The 17,251-nt window shown below is 40.7% G+C and overlaps 1 protein-coding gene and 1 long non-coding RNA gene across 2 annotated transcripts in view; one reads left to right on the plus strand and one right to left on the minus strand.

The window, feature by feature from the left end:
* Positions 1 to 9,085, minus strand: part of LOC119088231 — a 23,213-nt gene extending 14,128 nt beyond the window's left edge. Inside the window, exon 1 of the long non-coding RNA XR_005091858.1 lies at positions 8,425 to 9,085. This is a non-coding gene — a long non-coding RNA (uncharacterized LOC119088231). The remainder of the gene's footprint in view (positions 1 to 8,424) is intronic.
* Positions 1 to 14,666, plus strand: part of LOC114681718 (guanylate-binding protein 4-like) — a 17,071-nt gene extending 2,405 nt beyond the window's left edge. Inside the window, 10 exon segments of the mRNA XM_028855388.2 lie at positions 2,682 to 2,809; positions 3,486 to 3,595; positions 5,356 to 5,552; positions 6,499 to 6,744; positions 7,576 to 7,818; positions 7,821 to 7,855; positions 9,290 to 9,502; positions 11,868 to 11,970; positions 12,280 to 12,473; positions 13,919 to 14,666. Of these exon segments, the coding sequence (XP_028711221.1) occupies positions 2,682 to 2,809; positions 3,486 to 3,595; positions 5,356 to 5,552; positions 6,499 to 6,744; positions 7,576 to 7,818; positions 7,821 to 7,855; positions 9,290 to 9,502; positions 11,868 to 11,970; positions 12,280 to 12,473; positions 13,919 to 14,137 (1,688 nt within the window). The 3' untranslated portion in view covers positions 14,138 to 14,666.
* Positions 14,667 to 17,251: the final 2,585 nt, after the last annotated feature.

Below are 17,251 nucleotides of genomic sequence, written 5' to 3' on the forward strand. Positions count from 1 at the left end.
TGGATATTGGGAATAAAATCTGACTAACCACAGGAACCCAAATCATACTCTCTCACACACTCTCTGAAGTTCCTCGATACTTTCATTTACAGGGAACAGGTTCATTCTTTCTTTCTGTGTAGGGGAATATATGAGCTTGTGTGTTGCACAGGTAGGTACGCCGTGTGCATATCCACAGGCTAGAAGAGGACACTGAGTGTCCTGTAATTGTCACACATATCCATACTTTATTTATTTCCACCACTTTACACCATGTTGTTGTCTGAGGATACCATCTATCATTTATCCATTTGTTGTTGATGAGCACTGAAGCTATTTCCAGCATTCCACACATCCCTCCCCCCAAATTGGGAGCATAAGATACATATTTAATTTTTCTGACCTGTGCGCTGCACAGCTGTATGCTATTTAACCCACTATAAGGCTGAGCATCTTGAAATCTTTATTTTCTATTTTGTAAAGTAGGCTGTTTCCCCTACTCTATTGTCTCTATGTTGTTAACTGACAATGTAGGCCATGCCTCTCAGGATTCTGTTTAGTGTTTCCATCTTTAAAAAGCCCACAGGCAGCTTTCTTCCTAATATGTTACTTAATTTTCACATCAGTGATTCAATACCTTTTCTGATTGAAACTTGACTGTAAAATTCTTCCATCCCGAGGTATCTCTCCAGTCTCTCTCTCTCTCTCTCTCTCTCTCTCTCTCTCTCTCTCTCTCTCGCTCTCGCTCTCGCTCTCGCTCTCGCTCTCTCTCTCGCTCTCCCTACTTTCTTTCTTATCCTTTCTTCCTCCTATCCTCCCTCTGGTTATCTGTTTCCCTTTCTCCTCCTTTCTTTCCTTTCCTCTCCCTTCTCCCTTTCTTGCTTCCCCTTTCTTCTTGGGCCTCCTGAACAACCCATTTGCCTTTATCTTTCTATTAGAGGAACTCTTGGCCATCAATTGGGGAAGATATTTTTCCTTTCCCAGATCACAAAACTTTGTAAACTTTTGAGTGATTAGCATTTGAGAGCCCTAAGACATGGGTATTAGACAGGTAAGTTTCAACAGTATTGCTTTTATTTTCTACTCAAGAAAACGTTGGTAACTAAGGCAATTTCTGTTAAAGGAGTCCATGGTTGATGTTCCAGATCCAAACTAGAGCATGCACTCATGGGGTAACTGAAGGGTATGGAATGGTGGTACTATATACAATGATGTAGGGAGGGCAAAGGAAACCAACAGGTGTGAGCAAGGCCTTGGTGAGTAGCAATAGGAGTGGCCAGGTAGGAGTTAATTTCTCTTCACTCCAAAGGAGCAGGTAAAGAATGAGCCTCTCATATAGTAATACCCAAAATTAGTTGGTGATGTGATTATGTGGTACCTTGGCTTTAGGTTTTAATTCACACGAAACACCTTTTGGCATGCTTAACTTCTGGTATTGCCCTCTCCTGCATTGGTTTTGTTTTTGGGGTTTTGTTGCTGTTTGTTTGTTTTTAGATCCACACAACAGGAGAGTCCTTTTTTGACAAGCCTTGGAAAGCTGGCGCTCTTCTTTCCCTTTCTATGTGAAGGGTGTATTTAAATGAATGCTGGTCAGTGGGACATTTGTCAGCTCTGAGCATCGGGTGCTTCACTGTCTAATAATTGCCATGTGAATGTGGTTCTCGACTGTAAGGCTTTGTCACTAAAGATTTTTACTCTGCCTTTTCATAATCAAAGGTCATAATATGTATAGTCATGCTTTATAGTGAAGTATAGTAGCAATAATTTCTGTACATGATCAAGAGTTTATTGCAGCATTTCTTTTCCTGTTCTCTTTTTTTAAGTGTTAGCATTAGCAAATGTCAAGGAGTAGCAAAGTCAACACAGATTTTAGGAGGACTTAACAACAGGCACAGATCTGTGGTTCTTTGGATGTGACACTATTGGATGTGATTCTAAAGTCTTTTTATTGAACATTGTCAAATTTGTAAGCTTCATAGGGATGGACATAATATTTATATAATGCCCTTCTTATGTGTTACCATAGATGTGAAACCTTATATTGTCTTTGAAAATGTTAAATTGAGAACTCTGTTAACATTTTATGGATTGGCGCATTGTATTACTGCAAGAAACATTTGATTTTCAGCACAGTGCAAAAGTTCTTTAAAATGCATACATCTTTTTTTCTAATTCCATTTTGTTTTAAAGCACATTTTAAATGCAGTTTTCTCATTTAGTAAAAGTTGTCTAATTGAAAAAAAAAAAAAGGAAAGCCTCAACATGTGGGAAGAGAAATACTGGATGGAGCTGCCTGAAGGGAGCTGTGAGGAGCTGTGTGTGAAGTCCCTGGCACACTATAGCTCAAGAGGGTAGAAGTGAGGGAACACAATGCCAGCTAGTGGCCATTCACTGATGTGTTTCAGTGGTTGAACTCTACCAGAGAAGTAAGAGGACACGGGATTTTTTGGACTCAGATAAAAACATTACAATTAATAGAGTCTAAACTAATTCTACAACACAGTCCATTCAGCAGAGTTGGAATAATGAGGTAAGTAGAAGCCACAAGTGTTCCTTGGGAGAGTCTGTTGTGTATGGACTGAATTCATGGTCCTTGCTGAGATAAAAGCAAGCCTTTCCTTGCTGCTTGTTAGACATTCTCAGCACTCTGCTACCCTCGGTCTTCCTGCTGTGACGTTTTGCTGTTTTTCCTCTTTCCTCAGGCTTTTCCTTGGGTTCCACAGTGCAGTCTGAAACCAAGGGCATCTGGATGTGGTGTGTGCCCCACCCCACCAAGCCAAACCATACCCTGGTCCTTCTGGACACAGAGGGCCTTGGTGACATAGAAAAGGTAAGGTAGAATCTTATCTAATGATTTTTTTTGCTCTAAATTCTCAGATTAACTCATCCCCTCTCTGTGCTTCTCTGTGCTGTTTTTTGTTATTAATAATTTTAGCTCTCTTTCTGGTAGACATTGCCATTGTGATTGTATGAGTATGTTGACATGTTTATTTGCTATGGTAGAAAGTCATCTTCCAGAAGACAACTGTATGGAAATTGATAGCCACAAAATGTGTCTCTGCATTTTGTCAGAAGCACAATTAAACATTGCACTCAACTGAATAGGGTTTATATCTATAATTATGACAAAAATTAGAAAAGTGTAACTGCCCACTTATCACTGCCTACTGTGTTCCAGGTGCTTAGGAAATGTTTTATACACATTGAATATTTTGTCTTTTTATCAGTCAGTTCTGGGAATCAAACCCAGAACCTTGTGCATGCCTGCCAAGGTTCCTACCACTGAGCTATATTATATCCTAACTCTACCAGTTAATTTAATAGCTAAACAAACTAATGCCCTGAGAGGAGTCATTAATGAGGATTGAACGTAAAATTATCTTCAGATTCTGATATTTCTCTCAGATTCAGTAATAATGTATCTGAAAGAATGAGGGAACAATTGGATGAATGAATGAATATTAGACTCTTAACTCCCTTGTCCCCGTGTGTGTTCTGACTCCCAGGGTGACCCTAAGAATGACTGCTGGATCTTCGCCCTGGCCGTGCTTCTAAGTAGCACCTTTGTCTACAACAGCATGAGCACCATCAACCACCAGGCTCTGGAGCAGCTACAGTATCCTTCCAGGGATGGAACTGCCATGCTTCATTGAGTTTAGGAGGAAGGCAACTTACTGCTTTTTCTGGAGTCTAAGTCAGCAAGTCTTGGTTGAGGTAGAATGGACACAGGACAAAGAGGAATATTGTTTTAAATTTATTTATTATTTATTTTTTAATAATTCTTTTCATTTATTTTACATACTGACCACCAATTCCCCTCCCTCCTCTACTCACCATTTCCCCACGCCTCTCACCTAACCCCTCCATCCACTTCTCCCTTCAGAAAAGGGTAAGCCTTCCGGGAGTCAACAAAGCATGACACACCAAATTGAGGCAGGACCAACCCCTCGCCCACATCAAGACTGGGAAATGCAATCCAGCCTGGTTAACAGGTTCCCAAAACCCAGTTCAAATGCCAGGGACAGGGCCTGATCCCAGTGCTGGGAACCTGACAGACCAAGCTACAAAACTGTCACACACATGCAGAGTGCCTAGATCGGTCCCATGCAGACTCACTAGCTGTGGGTTTAGAGTCTGTGAGCTCCCACGAGCTCAGGTCAGCTCTCTCCATGGGTTTCCCCTTCACGACCTTGACCCTCTGGCTAGTACAGTCCCTCCTTTCTCTTTGCAACAGGACTCCTGGAGCTCTGTCCAATGCTTGCCTGTGGATCTCTGCATCTGCTTCCATCAGTTACTGAATGAAGGCTCTCTGATGACAACTAGGGTAGTCACCAATGTGATTACAGGAGAGGCCTTCAGGCACCCTCTCCACTATTGCTAGGAGTCTTAGCTGAAGTCATCCTTGTGGATCCCTGGGAGTTTACCTGGCATCAGGTTTCTCCGTAACCCTGATATGCCCCTCCCCCATCAAGACATCTCTTTCCTTGTTCTCCACCTCCATACCGCCCCCAGCCCACCCAACCAGATCCCTCATGTTCCCATACCCTCAGCCCCCTTCCAGCCCCCAGTTTACCCAGGAGATCTCTTCTATTTCACCTTCCCAGAAAAATCCCTGTGTCCCCCTTTGGGACCTCCTCGTTATCTAGCCTCTCTGGCGCTGTGGATTGTAGCTTTGTAACTAATATCCATTTATGAGAGTGAGTATATACCCTGTTTGTATTTCTGGGTCTGGGTTACCGCACTCAGGATGATTTTTTTTCCAGTTCCATCCATTGGCTTGCAAATTACATGATGTCATTTTTTTTTTTCACAAATGTCATTTTTATGTCATTATTCTGAGTAATATTCCATTGTGTAAATTTATCACATTTTCTTTATCCATTCTTCCTTAAGGGGCATATAGGTTGTTTCTAGGTTCTGGCTATTATGAATAAAGCTGCTATGAACATAGTTGAGCAAGTGTCTCTGTGGTATAATAGGGCATCTTTGGTTATGGGCCTAAGATTGGTATAGCTGGGTCTTGAGTAGATTGGCTCCCAATTTTCTGAGAAACCTCCATATTGATTTCCAGAGTGGCTGTATACAAGTGTGCATTCCCACCAGCAGTGGACAAGTGTTCAAAGGGAAATATTTTTTTTTTTTTTTTTTTTTTTTTTGAGACAGGGTTTCTCTGTGTAGCTTTGCACCTTTCCTGGAACTCGCTTTGGAGACCAGGCTGGCCTCGAACTCACAGAGATCCGCCTGCCTCTGCCTCCCGAGTGCTGGGATTAAAGGCGTGCACCACCACTGCCCGGCCCAAAGGGAAATATTTTTAATAATTAATTCCATATGAGACCTGGAAGATATTTAGTTTCATATCCTTAGCTACAATCCCAGCTATGTGACTGAATTAACACAGCTAATCCGGGCAAAATCCAGCCCCAGAGAGGATGAAGTAGAGGACTCTAGTGAATTCGTGGGTTTCTTTCCAGATTTTGTCTGGGCTGTTCGGGATTTCATTCTGGAGCTGAAGTTAGATGGACGCATCATCACAGCAGATGAGTACCTGGAGAATGCCCTGAAGCTGATTCCAGGTATCAGAGTGTGAGGGAAGTTTCAAAAGGGACATACCTATTTAAGCTATCATCTGAACCCTGCACAGCCCTTGACATATCTACTTGAGACTGGGTTGAAACCCGTGTTAATTAATGGTCACGACAATCGACAGGCAGCCATAATTTTGGTAATCACTATTACTTGAAAATATTCTGAGGCTAAGATTTTAAACCCACTTTAACTTAGGACATGTCATAGCAAATAATTTTATACCTATTAGTATTACAAACAAAAACAAAAATAGGTAAGGATTGCAATCAAGGAGACTACTTCCTTAGCCTATTTATTTATTTGTTAATTTATATGTTCTTCATAACCTTTTTTGAGAAAAATTGTTCATCAAATAAATAAGTGAGAAAACCTAAAATCACACAGAAATCTACTGACCTAATTTAAAAAACATTTGCCACTCGTAATGTTTTACTAGCTCAAATAATTATACTTTCAATGGATGCATGTTTAGAACAAAGCAACTCTCAGTGGATGAGGGTGGGGGAAGTAGATGTGTGTCTCTACTAATGTGCAATGTTTCATTTTTCACCGAACTTTCACCTTCTAGCTTTATGCAATGTATTGGCATGTTAACATTACAAATTCATTACATGAACTATATTAGTAGGATAGATAAGTGCCTAGAATCAATATTTTTTATTCGTTCATCTATTATTTAGAGAAATATTCATTTTAAATAGCTAATTTGTGTTATAAGTCTCTCTGAAAAACAGTGTCAAGTCCAATATAATGACTAAGTAGTGAGGTCTCCTAAGGCACTGGTTACTCTAAAGCTGTTCGTGAAGCAATTCAGATGTCCTGGGGCTACAGCCTTGAAAACTTTCTCAGGAAGTTGTCAATCACCTTATCTTCTAGCTGCCTCTTCAATGAGTGTTCTCTCCCTCCCTCAACCCCCCCCCTTTTTTTTAATAGGAAACAATCCCAAAGTCAAAAAATCCAACATGACCAGAGAATGTATCAGATATTTCTTCCCAGTACGGAGATGCTTTGTCTTTGACCGGCCCACAAGTGACAAAAATTTATTATTACAAATTGAAAAAGTTCCAGAAAACCAACTGGAATGGAATTTCCAGGTTGAATCCAAAAAATTCTGTTCCTACATCTTCACCAATGCAAAGACGAAGACCCTGAGAGGGGGAATTATTGTCACAGGAAATCGTGAGTTTCTTTTGTCACAAGAATGTCTCTGTGGCTTTGAATATGTAATGAAGTGATGATCTTTTGTGGTCTTGAAAGCTGTTGTTTGCTTATGTAAAGGAATACGGAGAAACAAATGTTCAGATTACACATACATATTCCATACTTGAACTTTCTGTGTATGAGTGTTTATTGAGGTTTAACATGCCTCACACAACTAGCACTGTGAAGATGTCCAGAAGACTGGACAGAAATCTACAAGATGACTTGCAGTCCCCCAGGAAGTGTCTCAGTTTGATCACACAGATTATTTATGGGGTGACACAGGTCAGAACACAGCAGGTCAAAAGTCCCATACAATTGAGAAAGAAGTTTAAATATGACAAGTGTCATGGACATTCTGCCTGTGTGAACATGCTTTGTCAGCACTCACATGGGTCCATACTTAGTTCCATGTTCTATATTCTGTCTTCAAATTTCTGATTTTTTTTATGGGACTTAAATTTTCATTTGGAACTTGGTCTCACAAAAGATGAAATTTACTTTCTCTTTCTGGCAAACTTTTATTGTATTTATATGGTAGAGTGTTTTCTCCCCAAGAAGCCTTGAAACCTCTTGGTTATAATCATTGATTATTTTTAGTGTATTGAACTAGAGAGCTACAAAGGAACGAAGTTGATTTTATTAAATAGATGTTGACTCTGAGAGGACATGAAAGAACAGAAGATATGGAAGAAGTTAGAGGAGAAGAGAAATTGAAGATAAACAGAGTTTTGTTGCTTTTGATAATGCTAGGTCTAAAGCTTACACAAACAATGAGAACTTTCTCATTCTTGATGGTGTTTTTCTCAGGACTGGGAACTCTGGTGCAGACCTATGTGGATGCCATCCATAGTGGAACTGTGCCTTGTTTAGAGAATGCAGTGATGACCCTGGCAGAGCGTGAGAACTCTGCAGCTATGCAGAAGGCAGCTGACCATTACAGTGAGCAGATGGCCCAGCGAGTGAGGCTTCCAACAGACACACTCCAGGAGCTGCTGGATGTGCACACAGCCTGTGAGAAGGAAGCCATTGCTGTCTTCATGGAGCACTCCTTCAGGATGATGAGCAAGAGTTCCAAAGGAGGCTGGTGGTAACAAATCTTAGCACTTAGCTTGCCTGATCTTTGTCCTTCTGTTATAACCCTTAGACTCCACTTTTTTTTTATCTCATGGTCTGAATCTTTCTCTTTGGAATTTTAAATGGGTAACTTGAGTCTTTGCATTTTGCCCTTTCTAGAAAAAATAGCATTTGCTATGAAACAAGCTATCATGTGCTTAATACAGTGAAACAGTATGCATTTTATTAGCTCAAAGTTCAGGGCAGAGGTGAAGCAAGGGTGTGTGGATCTATGCTCCATGTACTACAAACAGAAAACCTGGTGTCAGATTGACTTAGCTCTGATCTGTAGGCCTGAGGAAAGCCCTCTCTCTTACTAGCACACAAGAAAGCACTGGCTACTTTTCTTATTTCTAGATGTTCTGATTCCTCTTCCTGCCACAGCCAGACAAAACTTATGTTTTGAAGGGCTTGGGTGGCTAGATCACCCTGTACTATGTAATATAATGTCACCATAGGGTTACTCTCCACCATGTTCACTAGCCCTGGGTGATAAAAGCATTGACACCAAGAAACAACTCTCAGGGGAGTATCATGACTTACCAGCCCAAAGGCAGCTTCCCCTAGAGTTTCTGGTCTTCCATTTCTCTGAATTTGAACCCTGAAAGACAAAAATATCTTAGCTCATACTGAGGAAATTTGTCAGGATTATCACTTATGAGCACAAACAAACACATAAAGAAACAAAATATACTCGTTCTAGCATCCTGATACTCAAGTAATCATAAGGGTTCAAAACTCCACTGAGAGTACATTTACCTCAGTTCTGAAGAACTGGTTTGTCTGCCACACCAACCCCCATTCTCAGAGGAAATGGACTTATATCTTCCAACTTGATTTCACAGCTGCTGGGTATGAACCCAAGGGAGTTAACAGACTTTTAAGAAATCACACAGAATTGACCACATTGAAACTAAAGCAAATCTCCTGATCCTCCTTCTGTCCCAGTACATTCTGGGACTGTCTCATTGCTTCATCCAGGACAATCCCAGTGGCACCTTCTGTCTTAGTTAGGGTTTCTATTGATGTGAACAGACATCATGACCATAACAACTCTTATAAAGAGAAGCATTTAATTGAGGGTTCCTCAGTTTCAGAAGTTAAGTCCATTATCATCATTGTGAGAAGCACAGTAGCATGCAGGAAAACATGATGCTGGAAAATAAACTGAGAGTTCTACATCTTAATCTACAGGCAACGGGAAGTGAACTGTGACACTGGATGCTTGAGCATAGGAGACTTCAAAGCCTGCCTCCACAGTGACACACTTCCTCCAACAAGGAAATACCTGCTCCAACAAGCCACACCTCCTAATAATGCCACTCCCTATGGAGGCCATTTTCTTTCAAACCACCATACCTTCCTTCTAACAACTTCTTTGTTTTGTCTTCCCCTCCTCACCCGGCAGGCTGCCATAGAAGAAAGGAAGGAGGCTTTTATGCAACAGAATGAATCAGCATCTCTCAGTCACTGCCAGGCTGAGCTGGAGAAGCTGGCAGAGCCCCTGAAGGAGAGTGTCTCAAGTGGAGCTTTTTCTGTGCCTGGCGGGCACAGCCTGTACATAGAGGCCAGGGAGAAGGTTGAGCAGGGCTATGAGCAAGTGCCCAGGAAGGGAGTGAAGGTGAGGAATGACAGAAGCAATTGCTGACAGAGTTTAGCTAGAGGGATAACTACTATGTACTGGTAGAACTAAGCAAGGTGAAAATGAGTTCATGGTTGGCAGACACTGACCATTCAGTTCTGGAGCCACAAGTCATTTCAGGTGAGTTGGCTAGATTACCAGTTTAGTTTTCAGGATATAAACTAAGTGCCTGTGCTTTCCAGTCTCATGCACTGGATAAGTGTAATGCATGAGGGACCTAACACATTGCCTAGGACCACACCACTGTTCATTGGCAGATTTGGCAGGTCAGAATCTCAGAATTCTGTTTTATGAGGAATCTTTATGCTGTTGCGCACAATGACTGTAATCAGTTTCCATTGCACTAAGAGATCTACAAAGGTTTTTGTCAACTCAACCAAAACTTTTGAGCTTATTGTAATAGGCATGGCCACAAGAGTGAGATGACACCACAATTGTGGTTTTGGTTTGTTATTTCATGAAGGATTAGTAATGCTGAGCACAAATACCCATTGGCATTTGAATTTCCTATTTTGAAAATTGTCTTTTCAGGGCAATTGCATGTTATTTTAAGCATGCTGGTTTTCCCTATTGTGTTGTGTGAGTTCTTCATCATCTTCATATTTTAAATCCTTATCAGTCTATGGCTTGCAATCATTTCCTCTCATGCTATGTGTTCCCTTTCATTTTATCAAATGTTTCCTTTACTGTATAGAAAGTTTATAGTTGGCTATAGTCTCACCCATATATTTGCCTATGCTTTTAGTGTCAAATCTAAAACACCATCACATGGCTTTTCTCCCAACTTTTGTTTTAAGAATTTTATAGCGCCAGGTCTTAGGTTTAATCCGTTTTTAGTTTGTTTATGTGGGAAGTGTAATACAGAGATGTAATTTCACTATGTCTTGGCTTTCAGTTCTCTTCTATTAGTCTATATGTCCGTTTTTATGCCAGTACCATGCTGATTTGACTACTAACTAATGAAATTATGTTATATTATCTTATCTACCCATCATCTTTATCTATCTATCTATCATCTATATCTATCTATCTTCTGTCATCTATTTCATATCAGTATGATGAATCATTATTCAGCCTTAAAAATGCTGCCAATTGTGAAAATATGAATGAATCTGGAACACATTATGTTCATGGAAATGAACCAGGCACAGGAAGACAAATAATGCATGTCGTGGCTCACTTTCAATGGCATCACTGACAGAGAAAGAGAACATCAAACAAAGACAAACTAATATTAACTGTCTTGTTACTGTTCTATTGCTGTAAAGAGACACTATGACCAAGAGAATTCTTGTAAAAGAAAGTATTTAGCTGGGGGCATGCTTATGGTTTTAGAGCGGTAGTTCATCATCATCATGGTGGGAAGGCAGACAGGTATGGCACTGGAGCAGTAGCTTATGCACAGGAAACAAGTGGAAAAAGAGACTGAGACTGGTATTGACTTTTGAACCTCAAAGCTCGCCCCCAGTGACACACTTTGTCCAACAAGGCCACACCTCCTAATCCTTCTCAAACAGTTCTACAAAATGGGGACCAAACATTTAAATATATAAACCTAAAGGGCCCATTCTCATTTAAAATGCCACATTAACATAGAGTACAATGGTGATTACTATGGCTTGGAAGAGGAGAAAAGGAAGACATTGGTCAGGAGATATGAACATATAGTTATAAAACAAATTAGTTTTGAAAGTCAAATGGTGACTATACATAGAATAATCCACTATATACCTGAAAGCCAGAAAAGAGTAGAGCTCAAGTGTTATTACAGCACAAAGGTACCTATTTGAGGCAACTGATATATACATTTCTTTGATTATATTAATTAATTAACAACATATAATAGATTAAAGCATTGTGTGCCTTAAACAGGTACAATTTTCATTTGTCAATAATACCACAATAAAGCTGGATAGAAGAAAACTAAGAGAGCAGCCAGAAATACCAGAATAAGCCACCTGAGATACAAAGTGGCATGTTCTCATACATTGTCTTATCTATAAATTCTGGAACACTCATGAAGACAGGAGACAAAATATATTCAAACATGGTAAACAATAAGGGCTATGCCTCTGTGGAACTGCATGTAACTGTGGCTGGAGCTCTAACCTGGGGCAGCTGGTAGGCAGTATCACTGGGAAGGGAGGCTGTGAAGCTAGCAAGGAGGCCGAGGCAGAGGGTTTTTGTATCAATGAAGAGCTTGTACTTTTTGTTATGGTCATGAAACTGAAGGGACATTGTAAGAACAGGACTCAAAAGACTAGGTGTTTTGTTAATCAATAAATATCTCAATAGAAGACATACCTTGCTCTTTGAATTATATTTTTTCTTCTTGGGTCCCCAGGCAAAAGAGGTTCTCAAGAGCTTCCTACAGTCACAGGCTATTGTAGAGAACTCCATCCTGCAGTCAGACAAAGCCCTTACAGATGGACAGAGGGCCATAGCAGGTAGGGTAGAGGGTCCAACTGTTAGAGGGGTGGGTACATTCTGCAAAGTCCTCTAACAGATGCACAAGTAGATCCTTCTGGAACAAGGGGCTTCCTCCTGCCAGGGTCACGACCTCTCCTAGATGTGCAAACAACTAGAGGTGTTGGTGTTGTGTTGAATATCCAGTCAATGGTGCCTTTCCATCGTGTTAGGAACCATGCAGCTGCTGGCCTGACTGATGGGAGTACTCAGGTTTCCCTGTGAGCCCAGGGGAGCATAGCTACATTCTGACTGGGATTTCTTTCCTCTCTCAAACATCTGTGGAACAGCTGAGCGGACAAAGAGGGAGGTCGCTGAGAAGGAACGAGAGCTACTGAGACAGAAAGAGAAGGAGCAAGAGCAAGTGATGGAAGCTCAAGAGAGAAGCTTCCGAGAAAACATCACTAAACTTCAGGAGAAGATGGAGAGGGAAAGGGAGACACTTCTGAGAGAGCAAGAGAAGATGCTGGAGCACAAGCTGAAGGTGAGTGTGGATGATGGGGCTTATCGGTGCCAGACAGATGCTGCTGTGACTCCTCAAGAAGGGAACTGTTCATCTCAAACATGTAACTTCAACTGCGAATGTTTCATTAAAGTTCACATGGGTCTTACTGAAGCTGTGAGCATAAGAGCCCAGCATCTGTGCAGGGTTAGACTTTCGAGTGTACAAATGATGTCCCCAGGGTTCTGAGTTGCTCTTTGAGTTTCTAGGATGGTCTTCTTGTGCTACAGTTGACACTTCCCACTAGTCTTTAGGACTCTAGGCTTAACCTTCAAAGGGACATGAGGTGGGCCTATCTAGTGTGAATGTGTCAGATCTAGCCCAGGATAAAATGGAGGAGGAGGAGGAGGAGGAGGAGGAGGAGGAGGAGGAGGAGGAGGAGGAGGAGGAGGATGGAGTTGAGAGATGGCTCAGTTGGTGAAATTCTCATTGTGCATGCATGAGGAACAAATTCAGATCTTCAGAATCCATGGAGAAAATCTGGAAGAAGTGACATGTACCAGTGACCCTTGTGAATTTAGGAAAGAGAGGAGGACCTGTGCAGCTTTCTAGCTAGGCAGTCTTGTAGAATCACCTAGCAACAGAATTGAAGAGAGACTTTATCTTCAAAATGGGGCTGTAAAGTTGGCTCAGGTGTTAAGAGCACTTATTGTTCTTGCCAAGGACCCAGGTTTAGTTCCCATCAAGCATATGGCACCTTATATTGTCCAGAACTAGAATTTCAGGGGATCCAATACCCTCTTTTGATATATATGGGCACCAGGCACACACATGGTACACATACATGTAAGCAAAATACTCAGACATGTAAATTTGATAAAAACTAAAGAGGAGGCAATTGAAGAAGATACATGACAACAACCTCTGGCCTCTGTAGACATGTACAAACACACACATGTACACTAACGTACACACACACTCACACATGCATGCACAAAGAGAGATTAATTAGATTAATTAATTAAATTGAAAAATAAAATAAAGTGATACAATAAAATAAAACATGACGCAATCTCATAAATAGCTCTATATTTTCCTGTGCCTGCTTGATTCATCCTGTTAGCTGGAGTAAAGGAAACTATGTGTCCCATCCTAGAGTTAATCAGTCGTCTATACAAGGTCAGCACTCCCAAAATCTTTAAATATTTGAAGAGACACCTCCTTGGAATTGAAAGTCAGTTTCAGTTCACCTCTGCAATCTCTCCCAAAGGGCAAAATTTTTGTGTATTGGGACAAAACTCTTTACTCTCCAGGGGAAGATGCTGAGGAATTTTCCCTAAATACATACAAACCATGGATATTTTTATTATTAGGTGAAAATGTCTTGAAATATCAAAGACCCTTCTGAGGTGAAATAGATCATGTATTTAAGGTAAAGTTGTTAAATACAAAATTCTGCCAATAATGGAGGATTTTTCTTTTTACAGGTCCAAGAAGAATTGCTTGTGGAAGGATTCAGAAAGAAATCTGAAATGTTAAATAATGAAATAAGCCTACTAAGGGAAGAGATTGAGACAACTAGAAGGAAACCCTCACTGTTTGCACAAGTCCTTGACACAGTTGGCGATGCATTCATGATGGTTTTACCAGGAGTTGGTAAAATATGTGGTGTAGGGCTGAAAGCTCTCAGCTCACTTATGAAGTAGTCTGAGAGTTCCTGGGGAGGAATTCATAAAAACTAGCCTTCTATTATTTTGATACTGCAAGTCTATGCCTTGTTTTAAAAATACATGTGCTACTTTAATAATCAGTGTTGTATAAACGAGGTTGGAACTCCCATGATTTGTTGAATAATCGAAGAGACACCACCCTATTGGAGTTGAGAGTCAGAGTCTGTTCATTAGCAGTTACAATCACGATTAAAAATACAAACCCATGGTTCAAGGATATAAGGGTCTGACATCCATAAATCCCATCAAATTTCATTGACATAATCTATGTAGTACAGAGGGAAACCAGTCAGAATATATAGAAATTATTTCTAGAAAGGATATAAGTAAAATAAATAAATAAATAAAGGCCCAATGGAGAAACATTGGCAATTGTATCCCGGCCATAACAATAATTCATTGTGAAGAGCTCCTATATAAAGACACAAGTAGATTTTCACAGGAAAAGTATGAAAAAAATGTTAAGCTGATTGGTAATAAAAGCTGTGCAGATTAAAATTATAAAGGTTTTGTTTCACTTTTGTTATGTGCAGAGAAATCTGGTTTTGACAGAACATAAGGGGATATCTGAAAAGGAGAATGGCTACTATTTTCTAGGGAGACTGTGAGAATCCTAACCTTGAGCCTATCCAACTAGTTTGCAGGAGTATTGAGAGCCACTGGTAGTGAAAGTCCATTAGAGTATACAGCAGTGACAACTAGAGTTCAGGAGGTCAACCTATCAGAACTAAGGGTTCTGTTAGAGCGCTATGGAATTACTGTCTTTTGAATGAATTGGCTGTCTCTTGTTGTAAACTTCTTGTGCAATAACAGCTATGATCCTGCCCATTTACCATGCATCTCCATGGTGTGTGTACATGTAATCTCACGATTGCATCTGAATCTTGGGCACAACTTTCCCTATACATTTGGGGTAATTGGACAACTGTCTCCAGCTGTGTTTATCTTTCATTAACATACATCTGGTCAGGGCCATTCGTTAGACAAAAGTATTTCAGCAAAGATACCTTTTTCCAAGGTCAAAACTGCACATAGATAAACATTAGCTCATCTCACTCACAGATAGAGAAAAGAACCACTAACAATTACATCCTCAACCCCTTACCTTCACCCCGGGTTATTTACACAAGACCCTAACTTAAGAGATTTACTGCTCACATTCCTGGGATGATGTTTTAGCCATTTGCTAGATACTGAGTTAAGGCAGTTACTTCCCACTGACCCAAGGAGATTGCCTACAAGACCAGGCAAGTGATAGGTGCCAAGCTTCTTTCTTGTACAAATCAAGTTTTAATTCCTCCTCAGCCAAGTGCTATTCCTAGATTTTTTTCTCCTCAGCAATTACTCTGAGTGAAAGTGCTTTTATTAACCAAATACTACATGCTCTGACATAGGTTGCTTAGCCACCTAGCATATGTGCCCCTCCCTATCAGAAAGCAGCTGCAGCCAAAGACAGTTTATTTTCTTGTGACTTATTCACCCCTACCATTCTACCTAGCCATTTCTAGATTATAGTTTGAGCACATAAATTCCCTAATTGGTCTTAGCCTTTAGTTGACCCTACCAGAGAACTCCCCTTAAGTCACTCCCCTTTTGGATTGTGATTGGAAGCTGACAATTAATTGCTTTATGTGTGGGTCCTTATCACCTCTCTCTGTGACCCTGAAAACTTCAAGCCTCACATTGCTTTGCCATAGAATTACTGTGTGGGTATATAGACTGGTTCTCTGGGAGCACTGAGAGGATGGATGGAGAAGAACAAAGATGAGGACTGAGATGGAAAGAACTAGGTAGAATGATGAGAGAACAGCAGAAGGGACTGAGAGAAGGAGGGACCGAGAGGAGCTAAGTAAGAGAGCAGAAAAGTAACCGTGTAGATAGAATTGCCATAGAAGAATAAAGTTAATGGACTAAAGAACTCAGTGTGCATAGATTAATTGAATATCCCTCAGATTAGAATCCTCAGCTGGTTGTTAGACTCTTCCGTGGACGGACCTAATATTGTTTGTGTTACAGGTGGGATATGGATTGGAACCTTGGAATAGAAAAGTCTTGGAATGCTGTAAGCAGAATTTAGTTAACACTTGGTGAGACCAGAATGCTGAGAGAAAAACAAATAGTAGAGGCATGGCCCATGGGGTTTCAGAGGAAAACAGGACTCCACTGGGAAGTGTAGGTTGTTCTTGCTCCATTCTCGCCACAGTCGGCTGCGTTCTCCCCAGGTACCCTGATTGTTTGTGATGTGAATTTGGAAGTAATGGCCTAAATTCCTTGGAGGAGAAAATTACAAGATACTGCAACATTCAGACTTTGCAATGACTGCTATTGAATGCTTTTATTAAGATCTGAGAGGTTTTTTTAAATATGGAAAACATGAAGTTTACAAAGAAAAGTTGTGTAAGCAACTTTAAAATTTCAGGCAAGAACAGAAAATGAACATATCTGCACTTGTGAAAGAGACACCCAAGTCTCCTCATTAGGACAAGAGGACAGCCCCCAAAGCACAATCTATCCCATCAAAGGTACCAACTTGTAAAAATACAAACTCATCTGAGACATGAAAGCCTGTGCTGAGAACATCTCAGAAAGGATTTCCTGCTTTAAAAAACAAAACAACAACCCAAATCAAAACAACAACAACAATAATAGAAAAACTACCCTGGAAGTTAATTTTGTAGATCCATCCACCAAAGCATAGAGAAGTTACTCCCTCTGTGGTCCAATGGAACCTGGCTACATCTCAAGTTAGCAACAGATCTTGGCAGCTGCCGCCATATGGCACTGGTTTTGCAGGAATCAAAGATTAAGGAGGTCTTACAGTCTTGCCGCATAGTTTAAGAGAACTGCTGAGGGCAGGCAATGTGTGACAGATGAGTCTGTGAAAGGAGAGTCCCCAGAAGCCACCGCATGAGACTGTAAACATTATGTGTATGTTGCAGTAGAGATGTTGGAGATTCCAGGAAGGTGGGACATCCATTGAGGAAAGATACAACCATGGAATGAATGCAGCCCAAGGGAAAGGCTATGTGTGCTTCAGCCTCAGAGCTGCTGGGCAGGACTACTCGGGTTCTTTAGAACCCAGAGGATGCC

The sequence above is a fragment of the Peromyscus leucopus genome, chromosome 6 (assembly GCF_004664715.2).
Source record: "Peromyscus leucopus breed LL Stock chromosome 6, UCI_PerLeu_2.1, whole genome shotgun sequence".
In the NCBI taxonomy this organism is placed as follows: Eukaryota; Metazoa; Chordata; class Mammalia; order Rodentia; family Cricetidae; genus Peromyscus; species Peromyscus leucopus.